The 17,225-nt window shown below is 44.1% G+C and overlaps 1 protein-coding gene across 1 annotated transcript in view; it reads right to left on the bottom strand.

The window, feature by feature from the left end:
* Window positions 1-1,400: 1,400 nt before the first annotated feature.
* Window positions 1,401-17,225, bottom strand: part of NMNAT1 (nicotinamide nucleotide adenylyltransferase 1) — a 24,701-nt gene continuing 8,876 nt past the window's right edge. The window contains exons 3-6 of the mRNA XM_021683425.1: window positions 7,258-7,428; window positions 5,964-6,147; window positions 2,582-2,724; window positions 1,401-2,238 (exon numbers count right to left, since the gene is read on the bottom strand). Coding sequence (XP_021539100.1) covers window positions 1,838-2,238; window positions 2,582-2,724; window positions 5,964-6,147; window positions 7,258-7,372 — 843 coding nt within the window. The 5' untranslated portion in view covers window positions 7,373-7,428 and the 3' untranslated portion in view covers window positions 1,401-1,837. The remainder of the gene's footprint in view (window positions 2,239-2,581; window positions 2,725-5,963; window positions 6,148-7,257; window positions 7,429-17,225) is intronic.

The following is a 17,225-nucleotide window of genomic DNA, read 5'->3' as shown; positions in this document are numbered from 1 at the left end:
GAGTAAGTCAGTAGCTGCAGATGTACGTTGGCTGGCTTTCACATTGTCCCTTTGCAGACTGTGTATTCAGATTTGACTGGACAACTGCATAGTTTTAAGTATTTTTTCCTTCCGCAGAGTCATAAGCCCTTCATCTAGAATGGTGTAGGTATGAAATATAAATTGCAAAAAAGTAAATTATTGTACTGTCATGAGAAATTTAACTTTAGTTCCTGTTTTTATCACAGGATGATTTTCCTGAATCATGAAGCTACTTTATAAAAAGCTATTTCTAGTCATACTGCTTTACCAGTTGGTAAAACCTCCACAAAATTTTAATCAGCATCCAACTGTATAACAAGCTTGTGTTTGTAACATAAAAAAAAGCTATGACCTCAATTATTATTTGGGAGTTCTACTTGGTTAAAGTGCATATAAAAGGACAAGGGGAAAAGGGTAAGAACATAGACCCTTTTTCTGCTTAAATTCGCAAATGGCAGATTCACAGCAGGCTGGAAGAGAAGCAGCAAGGCTCTTCAGAAACTCAAGAGAGTTTTAGACTGAGATCATGGAGCATTCTTCCAACCAGCCATTTGTCAGTGCCCAAAATTCTGAGCGGGAGGAATTGCTGAGCTCATCAAGTGCGGCATTTCCCATGTTCGTAGGATCTCCGTTCATCTTTGGTTTATTAAGCTATTAAGAAAGGCTAAGAGGAAAAAAAAAAAAAAAAAGGCTAAGAGCACTGATATTTAATAAAATCCTTGAATAAGTTCCCTCATTCTCTGTGGTTCTCTCTGTTCCGTAGTGTGACGTCATCTCTGAAGTTATTCCTGAAGACAGCGAGATGGCAGATGGCCAGAGCCACCAGAGGCTGTGCTGAGAGAACATGCATAACGTGTAACCTGATTTTAATTTACTATTAGTTTTTACCAAACTTCTAAGCTTTAGTTTATGAAACAGGCTCACAATTCCTTTCCCCAGTTACTAACACCCACACTACTTCTCTACGGCTGTGGGCAGTAGGAACACTGGTGCACCTCTCTGAACATTTGAGGCCAAAGGTGGAGCTCCAGGCAGATGTGTCTTGGCAAAACGTAACTGGCCAACTTCGGATGTGTGCCAGACTGAACCGTTAGCGTCAAGTTTACAGCTGAAGATGACTGATCAGTGGTGCATTTTATAAGATCACTATTTTAAGAATTATTTCCTTGGCCACCCCTGGTGAAGAATGCCTAGAAACAGGCATGCACAAAATGTTAATTCCCTTTATAACTAAAGTTAGGATATTAGTTTTTTTTTTAAAGATTTTATTTATTTATTTACTTGAGAAAGAGAGTGAGCAGGAAGGGAGAGGGAGAGAGAATCTGAAGCCGACTCCACGCTGAATGCAGAGCCTGATACGGGGCTCGATCCCATGACTGCGAGATCGCAACCTGAGCCGAAGCCAAGAGTTGGATGCTTAACCAACTGAGCCACCCAGGCACCCCTAAAGTTAGCATTTTAAATGGACTCTTGTTTTTCCCACTTTGTTCCTCTTATGTGGTAAAACCAAAATGTCCTTTTTGACTTCTTATTTGTAGTTAAACTGAATGTCTTCTGATTTTAGTGCCGTTAATCCCATTTTAAAGATTCAAGGATTTGTACATTCTTTAAAAAAGAAAAAAGACCATATTGAAAACATTCATCTTAGCAATTTCCAATAAAATGATAAACCTGATTTTAATCTACTTCTGATTTTTACCAAACTTTTAAGAAGCTTTAGTTTATGAAACAGGATCACAATTTCTCTTCCCAGTTACTAACACCCAGACTGTTTCAAATTCCCAAACTGGAAATCCAAAATATCATTCTGTAGGATTTATGGGTTAGCGTCCGCAACTTTCCTCTGCAAAGGAGCCAGGATGACCCCGACATTCTTCTCCTCACTCTCATAGCTATACAAATCATGCTTTTCGATATATTCTTGGACAAGGTCTGGTACCAAGTAGCGAATGCTCTGGCCCCTTCTGAGGGCTCGCCGGATCTTTGTGGATGAGATGTCATTGGTGATCCATTCATTTACCAGGTGAATGTTGTTCCGGTGTTTCCACAGTGCATCAGATTCATAGATGAATTTCTGAGCATCATTTCCAGCCCGAGTAATACATATGAGCCCATAGTCTCCCACAATTTGGGTGATATCCTCACTCTTCCACAGATTGGGAACAGCAAAGGACTCCAATAAATCTGCCCCACACAGCAGCTTTACCTCTGGCACAACTGGGAAGAAGAAGAAAACACAGCTTCAGGGTCTGATTTGCTAATAATTCCCTGCATCAAAATGAACACAACAATGTGTTTTTCTGGCTAGAGGGTTCATAGTTTTGATCAGAATCAGATTCTCAAAAGAGATCTAGGATACCACAAAAGTTAAGGACCACTGTAGGAGAAATAAGCTCAAGATGCCTTTTCCTTTCCTTCCCTCTCTCCCTTCACAAAACTAACAAGGGGCATTTTCCAGGCACTCACACATACTGAATATGAAATGAAAATACAAAGGGGGCTTGCTCAGCTCTAGAATTTTATCTACTTTAGTTGGTAAGTCTTGATGAAACATACAGACCTTTTGGTTTTGGCTCTAGCAATTTCTTTTGACTAAAATCTTGTCTTTGTTCCACCCACTTCCTTTTCTGTCCGGGCCTTCCTGGTGTAGGTGAGTCCTGCTGGTGGTCACAGCTCCCAGCCTCCAGTTTCTCCTGATGGTGTCTACAAGACAACAAAGCAATAGCGCATTTCTCTTCTCACAACATTCAATTAAAATACTGTCTCTCTGGAGATGCCCGAGAGCCTCTGACCCAAAGTTAAGGCTGTGTGATATTAAAAACATTTAACCACAAGAACCCCTGATGCCTGACCAGTCAGCATGGATGCTGGCCAGTGGTGCTGGGGACTGGCTATCAGGAACAGAAAGCAAGGAGATCCTGGGAGCACAACAGATGGTGGCTATTACTGTTCGAAGCTTTATGTGTGTGTCATAATAACAAGAGTGAACATTAGTTATTTATTATGTGCTAAGCACTACACTAAGTCCTTTGCATGGATCATTTGATTAAATCTTTTCAATATCCCGTGCCATAAATATTATTATTGTTATTATTATTCCCATAGTGGAGGGAAGTGAAGGCTTGGAGCTGTGACTTCAGCTCTTGGTAGACTCCTTGGGACACAGGAGGCGTTCAATAACAATCTGATTGAGTGAATGTTTTGGTTATTATAAAGCAACTCTTTTATTCCCACTATCATATCAGAATTGTTCTCCCCATCGAGACAGGAGACTAATTTGCCCAAGGCCATTTTTTTTTAAGTAGGCCCCACACCAAACACGGAGCCCAATGTGGGGCTCGAACTCATGACTGTGAGATCAAGAGCTGAGCCGAGATCAAGAGTCAGATGCTCAACCGACTGAGCCACCCAGGCGCCCCTGCCCAAGGCCATTTAGCTTATAAGTAGCAGAGCTAGTATTTGAACCCCAGCAGTCTGGTTCCAGAGCCAATACTCTTGACCACTGAAGAGTGTGGCTTGACCTAGTAATGGAGAGCCACAAGGCCAAGGATAAGGTCGTAGAGGGGACAAGTGCCTGAGGCCTAAAAGGAAGGGACCACAGGCAGTACTCGTGTGTAGCTTTCTTCTTGATTGGCAGCAGGATGCCCACCACTTTACCACTGTGAAGTTACCCAGGAAACATGAGCTACAGTTGGGGGAGCCCAGTGTGGGTCCTCTGTGCCCCTAACTCCTTTCCCTTTTGAGCGGCTCAGCTAATACGGAATGGACAGTGCGACCGCTGTGGAGCCAGAGAGGGAAGGCTGGGCCGGGTGGGCGTGCAGAAGCCTGCCATCTGACAGGAGAACTGCTGGCCCACGAAGAGGGCAGACTCTTCCCGGCCGAGCCCGAAAAGTCACTCCTCTTCTTAAGGTGCTGTGCTGCATATGGTCTGCTGGCTCAGTATCCAATCCTGCCCTAAACACACTTCCCAGAGGTCCCTGCGGCATGTTCTCGATGTGACAGAGATTCTGCTGATGAGATTCACTCACGAGAGACTCGGAAGGAAGAAGGGAGGCAGAGGCCATCTTTCTGGGCTGTGGAGCCTGAGAAGCATCTCTTAGGGCATGAGCGTGGTGGCCGGACTCCATACTCCACTGTCCAGTCACCAACTTTAGGAGACTGAGACAGGTGAACAGCCGTATTTGTGGTGGCAGAGGCAGGAACAGCTTCCTGAACGCTGACTGCAGCTAAGGAGGTATGACCTTGGAAGAGACCTGACTTCCCTGCTGCCACCCCTTGACACTTCCGCACGAGCACCTAAATCCCTTTCTGCTTTGGGGGCGCCTGGCTCAGTCAGTTGAGCGCCCAACTCCCGATTCTGGCTCAGGTTGTGATCTCAGGGTTGGGGGGATCGAGCCCCACAGCTGGCTCCGTGCTCAGCATGGAGTCTGCCTGAGGGTTCTCTCTCTCCCTCTGCTCCTCCCCCAACTCATACTCTCTCTCTCAAATAAACAAATAAATAAAACCTTTAAAAAAGCAAAAACAAAAAACACTTCAGAGTGGTCTCTATTTCCTGTTGAAACCCTAACTGATATGTTTAGAACCAAAGGAATCAGAACTCTAAGAACAGATATTAGACATGAAGGTTTTTCAGAAAGTTCTCTGATACTCAAGATAATATTAAGTAATAATTAGATGTCACTCCCTCTAGTTTCTGAATCCTCACCCGGAACTGTTTCAAAGGTGACAGAACAGAGATCTGGGACAACCCCCATATGTGGCCACGGAAGCAGCATGTAAAATCAGGGCCGTCCATGACCAAGTACCACTGCTTCTCTTGCTTCAAATTACCTGCCTCTCGGGCGCCTGGGTGGCTCAGTTGGTTAAGCGACTGCCTTCGGCTCGGGTCATGATCCCAGGGTCCTGGGATCGAGTCCCGCATCGGGCTCCCTGCTCGGCGGGGAGTCTGCTTCTCCCTCTGACCCTCCTCCCTCTCATGCTGTTTCTCTCTCGCTCGCTCTCTAATAAATAAATAAATAAAATCTTAAAAAAAAAAATTACCTGCCTCTCTCTTTTCTACTTAAAAGATTAACAACAAGGGTGCGCTCCCTGCTCCGCGGGAAGCCTGCTTCTCCCTCTCCCACTCCCCCTGCTTATGTTCCTTCTCTCACTGTGTCTCTGTCAAATAAATAAATAATTAATTAATTTAAAAAAAATCTTTTTAAAAAAAAGGGGGCGCCTGGGTGGCTCAGTTGTTAAGCGTCTGCCTTCGGCCTAGGTCACGATCCCAGGGTCCTGGGATCAAGCCCCACATTAGGCTCCCTGCTCCGCAGGAAGCCTGCTTCTCCCTCTCCCACTCCCCCTGCTTATGTTCCCTCTCTCACTATGTCTCTCTCTGTCAAATAAATAAATAACAAATCTTAAAAAAAAAATCTTATAAGATTAACAACAAGGGGCACCTAGGTGGCTCAGATGGTTACATGTCTGCCTTCGGCTCAGGTCGTGATCCCAGGGTACTGGGATCGAGCCCCACATCGGGCTCCCTGCTCGGTGGGGAGCTTGCTTCTCCCTCTCCCTCTACTGTTCCCCCTGCTTGGGCTCTCTCGCTCTCTGTCAAATAATAAATAAAGTCTTTAAAAAAAAAAAAAGAAAAAATTAACGACAACATCTTACAACTGTGCCTTTCTTGTCTGGGGCAGGCTTCTCTCTGTATTCTCTCTCATAGAGATACAGTAACAAGCATGCAAACAGCTCAAAACATGATGAAAGGCATAAAGGCTAAGGAAGCCCCGTGCTCTGCAGCTGTGCTCTACACCCAAGAAATCACCGGACGTGGGAAGCCCTCCCGACCCGAGTCACAGTTTGCAAATCTGTATTTCACAGACACAGGCAGCACTGAAACATGGCAAAAAGCCCCTAACCCATTTCCGAAGAACTGACAAAGCTGATTTCACCATAAATACCTTAGCACCTTAACGGTCTCTACCCATTCCTTCTGAAGACTTTCCCAGGTGTCAACTTCCACCCATTCTGAATTCTTAGTGGCAAGTTCTGCCATGATAACTCGGTGGTGGGCAGAGATGAGTCCTTTCTTCTTATATGCATCGCCAACAGGAGAGATTATGCCTTTGATAACTCTATATTTTCCTGGATAAAGAGTCAGATTTGATGTGAGGTGTAACAAGTTAGATTTTATGCACAGGAAATATTATCATCAATATGGTTTTATAACAGACCCCCCCTTTTCAAAACAGGGATTCAGGTTCATTCATACATTCATTTACAAACAAGGTGAAATAGAACATAAAATTCACCATTTTAAGTGCACGGTTCAGTTGGCATCAAGCACATTCACACTGTTGTGCAGTCCTCACCACCATCCGTCTCCCACCATCTGTCTCCAGAACTTTCTCATCTTCTCCAACTGAAACTCTGTCCCCATGAAACACTAACTCCCCAACCCCCTACACAATGTAAGTTTTGATATTGCCAAATTGCCTTATAAAAAGCCTTCATCAATGTGTACAGTCCACCTACAGTGTATGTAAGAACCCATTTCTGCCCAACCTCTGATACTTGACACTATCAAATTTAAACATTTTTGTCGATGTGATGGGCAAAATGGATCTCATTTTTTTATCTTAGTTCCCTGATTATTAGGATTATTAGTGAGTCTGAGCAACCATCCATCTATCTAGCAGCATATGCATGATCATTTATGTAACAAAACATACTGTGTAGGGGAGGTAATAGTTTTCCTCAACCCTCCTTGGGTCCCTGGCTGGGTCTGAAAATTAAACTGACAAAAACAGAAAAACAGAAGAAAAATGTAGAAATTTATTTAATAGAAGGTTTATGTGACGCGGGTGTCTTCATAAGGAAATGAAGACCCCAAGAAACAGTTAAACCTGAGTATTTTTATGCCAGGTTTAGTGAGGAGTGGACAGTCGTCGAGAAATATGATAGGGCAAAGAGTACAAGGTAAGTATAGTAAACTCAGGGAAATTTGGCAAGGCCCATTAGTTTAGATTCTTCCAGGCATCCATCTGTCCTTAGCAATAAGGATGCTCCTTTCCTCCCAGTATACGGAGGGCACTTCTCACATCAAGATTTTATGAGCTGCTTCAGGGGAGAACGGTTCAGAGGAGGTCAGAGGGACCTTCCTGATTCTGCCATTTTTTCAAACTCCTTCAGCTTAAAATACCCAACAAGCCACAGTGCCATATTTTGGGGTAGTGTCCTGGCTACTGTTCCTACCTGTTTCATTCATGTAGTCCTTAGCCAGCTCAAATAGCCGGAGATGCATGTTGGTGATAGGATTAAAGGAACCACAAGCAAGGAGAACCACTTCGGTCTTCTCTGAATTTTCCATGCTAAGAATTTGAAGTTGTTGATCTGAATGGAAAACTCTGACACTTTGCTTGTGGTCTGCAAAGGAAAAAGGAAACAAGTTCAGTTCTAGGTCTTTAGATGTCCTTCCACCTTCCAAGTGGATGGACAAAAGCCTGTGGCTTCAATGACAAAGACAGCCCCATCCTCCACCCTTCCTTTTCAGGGTGCATTTGCAGCTCTTGCTGTACAGAGATGGGATCTCCTTCCCCCTCTTTGTGACTTGCTTTGGACAAAACAATGTAGCAGACGTGACAGTGTGTGGTTCTGAGCCAGGCCTTTGAGGCTTTGCACACTTCCACACTCTTCTGGAGTCCGGCCTCTGCCATGAAAACAAGCCAGGGCCAGCCTGCTGGAGGATGACAGACCGCCTGGGAGAGAGACTGTACTCCCACTGATGGACAGCCAACCACACCAGCTATGCGGCGGGGGCCATCCTGCACCAGCCAAACCACAGACGACACGCTCGGACACACAGGCAAGCCCCAGCGAGATCAGCTGAGCCGGGCTTATATCAACAAACCCACAAGCTGACCCTCGACTCATGAGCAAAAATCAACGTTTATTATTGTATGCTGCCGAGGTTTTGTGATGCACTACTGTGGTCACAGTTAACTGATATAATGACATTATCAACTACCAAATAAATAGGACTCCCAACAACCTGCCCTTCAGAACAGTAGTCTGGGGACGTCTGGGTGGCTCAGTCAGTTAACTGTTAACAGACCTGCCTTCGGCTCAGGTCATGATCCCAGGGTCCTGGGATCGAGCCCCGCATTGGGCTCTCTGCTCTGTGGTGGGAAGCCTGCTTCTCCCTCTCCCACTCCCCCTGCTTGTGTTTCCTCTCTTGCTGTCTCTCTGTCAAATAAATAAATAAAATCTTTAAAAATAATAATAATAAGAAGAATAAAATTAGGAATGCATTTCTTCATTGTTTCCTAGCATCCAACACTGCTGTTGAAAGTCTAACGCCATTCTGACTCTTGTTCCTTTTTTACATGACTTTTTTCTTTTTGGCCGATTTGTGGGATGTCCTCTTTATCCCCAGTGCTCTGAAATGGCATAGTGTTGTATCTTCGTGGGGGTCTTTTTCATTCATTGTGCTGGGAGTCAACTGAAGGGGTTCAGAATGTGCCACTTTGGCATGCAGATTACTTTGAGTGGAAGGCATCTGAGACCCTGCAGGCTCAAGAGAAACTTTTGTCCCTCCCTTAATTACATAGAAGAATCTAAATTGGGGGTGTTTCCCAGAATAAGGGTTATTAGCAGAGATAAATTTTATCTGAGGGACCCCACCTGTATGGCAGGGCAAACATCTAATTACCAAACATCTGCTCTTCTTGCTGCCCTGTGAGGTGCATTCCTTTCCTCTGAAATCCCAGACCTCCACTCTCTTCGCCTTAGTTCAGAATGACATAATATGCCTCATTTTGCCTGACTGTCTTTGGAATTTCCATGTCTATGTGGATTCCCCGTATGTACTCTATTAAATTTGATTTTCTCCTCTTTATCTCTCTCATGTCAATTTGATTCTTAGTCCCTAAGCTAGAAAGACCTGAGAGGACAGGAATTCTTGCTCCCTGACACAATGAACCTTTCCATCCCTCAAAGTCAAATCACTCAGTTCTATTTTTTTGATAAACATTGCCTATGAATCATCAAAAAACAGTTTTGTTATTATAAAGTTTTATTTTTTTTAAAGATTTTATTTGACAGAGCGAGACACAGTGAGAGAGGGAACACAAGCAGGGGGAGTGGGAGAGGGAGAAGCAGGCTTCCCGCAGGGCTCAATCCCAGGACCTGGGTTTGACTTTGAACTTTGGGGAATGACTTGCAGAGGTCAGAGTATTTTTATATTTAACGTAGAAATACAGTAAACGGCAATAAACAAACAGTTGTATGACACTTTTTGATGTATAAAATGCTTTCACACACGTGATCATTTAATCTTCATCACACAGGGCCGCATGGGTGGCTCAGTTAAGCCCTGCATCCTGCCCCACAGGAGGCCTGCTTCTCCCTCTCCCACTCCCCCTGCTTTGTTCCCTCTCTCGCTGTGTCTCTTTCTGTCAAATAAATAAATAAAATCTTTAAAAAAAAAAATCTTCACCACGTAAACACACAAAAACTTGGCCAAAGTCATTTAGCTTGTTACCAAAAAAAGCTATTGTTAGATATTTCATTTTTCCAGTTAATCTTCTATCATTGGACATGTAGGTTTTTCTAGCTTTTCAGTATTACAAACATCTCAGAGAAAAAAATGGGTTGAGAATGAGCTGGAAATTAAGGCTCTACAACACCCGCTGTGCACTTCTTTTTAAGATTTTATTTATTTATTTGACAGAGAGAGACACAGTGAGAGAGAGAGAGAGAGAGAGGGAACACAAGCAGGGGGAGTGGGAGAGGGAGAAGCAGGCTTCCCGCGGAGCAGGGAGCCCGATGTGGGGCTCGATCCCAGGACCCTGGGATCATGACCTGAGCTGAAGGCAGATGCTTAACGACCGAGCCACCCAGGTGCCCCTCGCTGTGCACTTCTAAGACTTGCCAATGCTCGGAAGATCTGTGTGTCAGGACCATTTATTTGTAGCCCAATAGTGTTCAGATCCAACTGCTAGGGTGACCACCTCACTTCTGCTCAGATTCTATGCTCTTTGGACAAACCTAGGGAGTAAAAGAACCAGGGTTAGCATCTCAGTTTCCTGAATCCTAGGCTCTCTCGTCAAGAAGAAAAATGGGAGATACACGGAGCTGTGCAGAATAGAAATGAGCCCTCCTAGCTGAGGAGCTGAGGAATGTGACTGTTAACCCCTTAGGCAATGAGAACCTCTGAAGCTTTCTGAGCAATGCAGTGACAACAGGGTTCTATAAAAACAATGTTTTAGAAAAATAAGACATGGGTACTTAAAACCTTTATTCGGTTTTACTAACTTAACCAAATCACTTAATTTTGTGTCTTCAGTCTCCTCATCTGTAAAATAGAGACAATGACAACCAATTTCAGTTACTTTGAGGATTAATTCTGATTAATGACTAAGTGCTTAGCATACTGCCTAGCACAGTGTAAAAATAAATGCTAGCTGTTATTTTTTTTTTTTTAAAGATTTTATTTATTTATTTGAGAGAGAGAATGAGAGAGAGCATGAGGGGTCAGAGGGAGAGGCAGACTCCCCGCCGAGCAGGGAGCCCGATGAGGGACTCGATCCCGGGACTCCAGGATCATGACCTGAGCCGAAGGCAGTCGCTTAACCAACTGAGCCACCCAGGCGCCCCAATGCTAGCTGTTATTTGTGAGGAAAGTGACAATACTGATGATGGTAATGCTAGGGGATTAACTGGAAGGGGCAAAACAAGACAGGAAGTCCAGTTACAAAGTCATGAGTGCCTCAATTTAAGTAGTCAGTGAGAATGGAAATAAGAAACATTTATTCAACAAACAGCTGAGGGGCGCCTGGGTGGCTCAGTCATTAAGCGTCTGCCTTTGGCTCAGGTCATGATCCCAGGGTCCTGGGATCGAGCCCCGCATCGGGCTCCCTGCTCAGTGGGAAGCCTGCTTCTCCCTCCTCCACTCCCCCTGCTTGTGTTCCCTCTCTCACTGTGTCTCTCTCTGTCAAATAAATAAATAAAATCTTTAAAAATAAACAAACAAACAAACAAACATTGAGGCAGACGCTTAACGACTGAGCCACCCAGGCGCCCCGAGGTTTCTCCCAACAAAGCATAGTGGTAGGGATCAGAGGGATGCTAATTGTTGCTAAGAAATAAAGGACAGAGGGGCGCCTGGGTGGCTCAGTTGGTTAGGCAACTGCCTTCAGCTCAGGTCATGATCCTGGAGTCCCGGGATCGAGTCCTGCATCGGGCTCCCTGCTCGGCGGGGAGTCTGCTCCCTCTGACCCTCCCCCCTCTCATGCTCTCCCTCTCTCTCTCATTCTTTCTCAAATAAGTAAATAAAATCTTAAAAAAAAAAAAAAGAAAAGAAAGAAAGGACAGAAGGGTCAGTAATGCTCCACATGGAAACAAAAAAAACAAAACAAAAAAAGAGTTAATTCGTAAGAATGATTTAAATGTCCTACCTTTCAATTATCAGCTAAGGATGATACTGGGGTTCACTTGAGGCTCATTCCCACTCCTCCCATCCCTATCCCCCAATTCCCATAGGAAGTGCCTGTGGTATTATGGGGTGGTGGTGAATACAACATCCCCAAGGGTACGCTAGGCCCACATGGAAACCAGGGTAACCGGCCAGCAGCAGAGCAGCTCCAGCCCCGCCCACCTCAAGCTTCAGGCGCCGCTCCCCCCGCCCCCACCCCCGCCCGGAGACTGTGTTGTGAGCCGCAAGAACAATAAAGCTAAGAACAGGAGGTATGGGTCCCCAAGGGAGCTGCCTGCCGTTCAGAGAAGGACAGAACAAAAAGCTTGGAGCCCTTCCCCAACCTTGGGGATGCACTCAGGTTTCCAGGTCCTCCCCAGGGGAAAGACTGGGAAAGGGGCTGGGGGAAGCTGATCTCTCAGCTAAAGGAAGCTTTCTCCCTTGTCACATTCAACCTATCTCAAATATCCAGCTTGGTTTTATTAATTCCCCATGAACACAGCCAACTTGAGCTAGGACCTTCAAAACCACAGAAGAATTAAGTTACGGTGAGCGTCCATCATAGCCCAGGGCGGCTTTAGAAGAACAAGGATCTGTCCCTCTCCAAGGAAAAGTACTTCCTCTGGATCACTGCAGGGTACCAGAGTACTTGCACTGGGAAGCAGGACAAGCTGAGGACAAATGGGGGGAGAAGTAGTTTGGGAGCTCTAACAGGGCTGCTCTGGATCCTCCGTGCCCTGCTCCAGGTGCTCAAGGACCAGCGTCCCCATGATTCACTTCTGTCTGGCCCACACAGCGTATCAGCTGCACGGCTGGCTGCCGAGATCACGCCGGCTCAGGCTGTAAGTGTCCCTCCCCAGCTCTCGATGACAAAAAGCCCATTTCTTCCTGAGACAGTCTCAACATTTAACTAAAATTTATTTTCAATTTTTAAATCATTTTATAAAAAACAGGTGTATTTGACGTAACTACTGACTCCTAAGTTTTAAAACCTGATATGTAAACATTAATGAAATATTCTGTAAACATTAAGCCAGTTTTTTAAATGTTAACATTTAAAAAAATAGTTAACTGTCTTGTCACATTTCAGAAATGTTCAATATGATTAAATCTATGTTGGCTGACTGTTAAAATAATATGATTGACTTGACAACTGATCAGAATTTATACCCCTAAAAAGATGCTATTCCTTCCAAAATAGTCACATTAAGCCTATAACTATATCCTAGTTGTAACAATGTGCGATTACCAGTCTGGGGGTCTTTTAAAATTGTCTGGTTTTTTTTTTTAGTACTTTCAATGGGGATAAATTTTTTTTTTTTTTAAGATTTTTAAAATTTATTTGACAGAGAAAGACACAGCGAGAGAGGGAACACAAGCAGGGGGAGTGGGAGAGGGAGAAGCAGGCCTCCCGCAGAGCAGGGAGCTCGATGCGGGGCTCGATCCCAGGACCCCGGGATCATGACCTGAGCTGAAGGCAGACGCCCAATGACTGAGCCACCCAGGCACCCCCATCAATGGGGATAAATCTTTGTCTTTGGAGGGTAGATTTGATTTCTACAAATACCCTAAACTCTTTCATTGTTAAACCTGATTAATAAAATAATTAAGGTAAATAATACAGCTTATGGTGAAGAGAACTATTAGTTATTGCAGAAGATTTTCTTATATGCATGGAAACTATGTACACATAATCTCAAAAGAATTTCAAAAATGAGCAGGAACAGCAGACTTCATTTGGTTGTGTAAGTTGTGGTAGGTAGGTGTACTCTGTTTATTAGTTACACTCAGCGTGAACCATCCGGCCAGAACAGCTAGCGCAGCACAGAGGCATGGTTAAGACTCTCGGACCTGGTTCAAAATTCTAGCTCTATTACTACTCAGTGTTTGTCCTTGGACAGGACACTTCATCATTCTGAGTCTCGGTTTCCTCAATAAAATGGGGAACCACAGTCCCTACCTCATAGGATTTTGTGCATATTTTTTTAAAGATCTTATTTATTCATTTATTTGAAAGAGAGAGAGAGACTGAGCTGGGGAGAGGGGGGAGGCAGAGAGGGAGAGGGAAAGAATCTCAAGCAGACTCCCTGCTGAGCATGGAGCCTGACATGGGGCTCAATCTCACAGCCCTGAGATCACGACCAGAGCTGAAACCAAGAGTTGGACGCCCAACCAACTGAGCCACCCAGGCACTCCAGATTTTATGCATATTAAATGAGAAAGTGAATAAAAAATGTTTGACACATTTGTTTACTAATGATGAATATTAACTTTTACTATTACCCGTGGGTTGTCTTACAGCATTAACTTATAGTCATGGTAAAGGAACGAAAGTTCTAAAGATTCCTTAGAGACCAGTATCAACAGCGCCTGCTACATAGTAGGAGCTCAATAAATGGTAGCCATTATTCTTAGTGAAGTATTATTAGACATGATTTTGCTCTAATGGGATGATCTCAAGTCATCCTTGTTGTGTTTAAAACTTTATCTCCATGGTTTAATGTAACGTTATGAAACAGAACCTAAATTTGGTTTCTTTTTTTAAGATTTTATTTATTTATTTGAGAGAGTGATAGCACAAGCAGGGGGAGAGGCAGAGGAAGAGAGAGAAGCAGGCTCCCCACTGAGCAGGGAGTCCGATGTGGGGCTCGATCCCAGGATTCTGGGATCATGACCTGAGCTGAAGGCATACGCTTAATGACTGAGCCACCCAGACACCCCATAAATTTAGTTTCTTGAAGCCCTTTTATCACTAAAGAAGTAACGTAAAATGTAACTCACTGTGTCCCATGCAGGCACGTGACAGTGTTCTTGTTTGGGATCACCGCTCTGGTCCTCCAGTTGTATGTTCTGCTAAGGTAAGTTCTTTCACCACCAACCCCCTTACCTGGCAGCCCAGCATGCAGGTCTTATCTCTGGAGATGGTTGGGGTATGCTCTGAGATTCCTGTTACGTGTTTAACTGCAGCCTGCCTCATTGTTTCTGCCCCTATTATCAATGGTAGTTACCTGCTTTACCTCTTCCGAAAGTCAAAAATCTCAATACCAAAAGACTATCTGGGAATAGGGCAGACTGAGTTTAACTTAACACAATTTCTTCTGGTACAAGAAGCCATTAAATGGGAGACAACGAGGGCACCAACATTTCAACGTATGGATTCCCTAGAGACCAGTCCTGACAGCCTCCCATGAGCTAACGTCTGCAGGGCTGAGGGTGACACAGACATATGTGACCAGATTGGGACTTGATATATTATTTTAGATTCTATGGAGGACATTAGTCTTGGCAGAAAAAGTCAGCTAGTAACTGGACAAATGAAGCAAATGCCATTTGATACATCAAAATAAAAAAACTGTAGCTCTAAAAATGTGGAAATTCTAAAACAATCTGAAAACCGAGAATCTACTTAAGTGACAAGAAAAGGAACTGTGATACTCACTGTAATTAGCCTAATTTAAACTTGCCAACGTCTGTCATAGGAGTTTTGTGTGCAGTAAGGCCTATTTCCTTACTCCAGAAGGCCAGAATTTCCACAAGATATTTTCTCACCAAAATATCTGGTTAACATGAATTAGAAAGATGATAAACATTATTTGTCCACCGATTGTAAATGTTAACAACTCTTACACTACTTGTGGGCTGTTTTCACACTATTAATTTGCAGTCATGGTAAAGGAACGAAGGTTCTTTTTTTCTTTTTTTTTTTAAGATTTTATTTATTCATTTGGGAGAGAGAGAGCACACACAGGGGGAGAAGCAGAGGGAGAGGGAGAAGCAGACTCCCCACCGAGCTGGGAGCCCGACGTAGGGCTCGATCCCAGGACCCTGAGATCATGACCCAAGCTGAAGGCAGATGCCTAACCCTCTGAGCCACTCAGGCGCCCCAGGAACGAAGGTTCTTTTTTTTTTTTTTTAAGATTTTTATTTATTTTTTGACAGAGAGAGAGAGAGAGACAGCGAGAGAGGGAACACAAGTAGGGGCCATGGGAGAGGGAGAAGCAGGCTTCCCTGCCGAGCAAGGAACCCGATGTGGGGCTTGATCCCAGGACCCTGGGATCATGACCTGAGCCGAAGGCAGATGCTAAACAGCTGAGCCACCCAGGCGCCCCAGGAACGAAGGTTCTTAAATGAGTTGCCTGCAGCCAAATGAACCTCGGGCCAGAATCAGAATTAGAATTCAGTGGTTAGTGCCTTCTGGTATCGTGCTTATAGGGTGAATTTCTTCTAATAATTGATAAATTAATGACCTGTGTATTGATTTTAGGCCCAGATCTTCCCAATACTGCAGGCAACCTCTCCTTACCAACTTGGTTGGCAGTATCATCTTTACTTTCTTCACAATTGGTAAGTGTGCATTTATCAAGCACTTATTAAGTGCCTATTATTTGCAAGATATTGCCCAAACAAAAATGAGTAAGACTTATTAAGTGCCTATTATTTGCCAGACATTGCCCAAACAAAAAAGCTCCTTGCGAGCTCAGACTGAAACTTCAGAAAAAAATCACATTTAAAATTCAGGTGAAGGAAATTTTTTATAAGTTCCTTAGTAACTGTTTTGGTTGTCCTCAAATTTGGGTCCATACGATATGCTGTGTTGGTGTTATAAACTTCTTTAGTTATAATATAAAAAAAATCAAATTCATTCATTCATTTAATAAATGGTTACTGGACAGGAGATAATACCGTGTAGAAAACCAGGGACCTCGACAATTTGAAATAAAGAAGTGACAGAGACGTGTTGGACTCTGAAATGTAAAGTTTTAGGATTATCTTAATACATTTTGATTACATTTTCCTATGTGTGTGCTTATAAGAGCAATGTGTGATTTAAATAAAAACTATGTCTAAGATTTTTAAAAAAATTTTTTGAAGAGTTTATTCATTATTCATTTGAGAGTGAGCGAGCGAGCACAAGCAGAGGGAAGAGGCAGAGGAAGAGAGAGAAGCAGACTCCCCACTGAGCAGGGAGCCCGATGAGGTGCTCGATCCCAGGACCTTGACATCATAACCTGAGCTGAAGGCAGACGCTTAACTATCTGAGCCACCCAGGTGCCCCATCTAAGATTTTTTTTTAAAGATTTATTTATTTATTTTGGAGATAGTGTGCCCAGGGGTGGAGATGGAGGGGCAAAGGGAGAGGGAGAAAAGCAGACACAGGGCTCAATCCCATGACCCTGAGATCATGACCTGAGCCAAAATCAAGAATTGGATGCTTAACCAACTGAGCCACTGTGGAGCCCCTAACTTTTTTTTTTAAGATTTTATTTTTTTAAGTAATCTCTACACCGAACGTGGGGCTTGAACTCACAACCCTAAGAACAAGAGTCGCATGCTCCACTAACTGAGCTAGCCAGGCACCCCTAAAATTTTTTTAATGAAAAAATAGTCACTGGGGCGCCTGGGTGGCTCAGTCGTTAAGCATCTGCCTTCTGCTCAGGTCATGATCTCTGGGTCCTGGGATCGAGTCCCGCATCGAGCCTCCTGTTCAGCAGGGAGTCTGCTTCTCTCTCTCTCTCCCTCTGACCCTTCCCACTGCTTGTTCTCTCCCTCTCTCTCAAATAAATAAATAAAATCTTAAAAGAAAAAAAACTGTTGAATGCCTTAGGCACTGTTCTAGAGTCTGCTGCTGAATCCCAGCTCCACAAGATGCAACATACGTAGGGGCGCCTGGGTGGCTCAGTTGGTTAAGCGACTGCCTTCGGCTCAGGTCATGATCCTGGAGTCCCGGGATCGAGTCCCGCATCGGGCT

The sequence above is a fragment of the Neomonachus schauinslandi genome, chromosome 4, assembly GCF_002201575.2.
Source record: "Neomonachus schauinslandi chromosome 4, ASM220157v2, whole genome shotgun sequence".
NCBI lineage: Eukaryota > Metazoa > Chordata > Mammalia > Carnivora > Phocidae > Neomonachus > Neomonachus schauinslandi.
The sequence above is the reverse complement of the archived record's forward strand: the minus strand, read 5'-3'. Positions and strand labels throughout refer to the sequence as shown.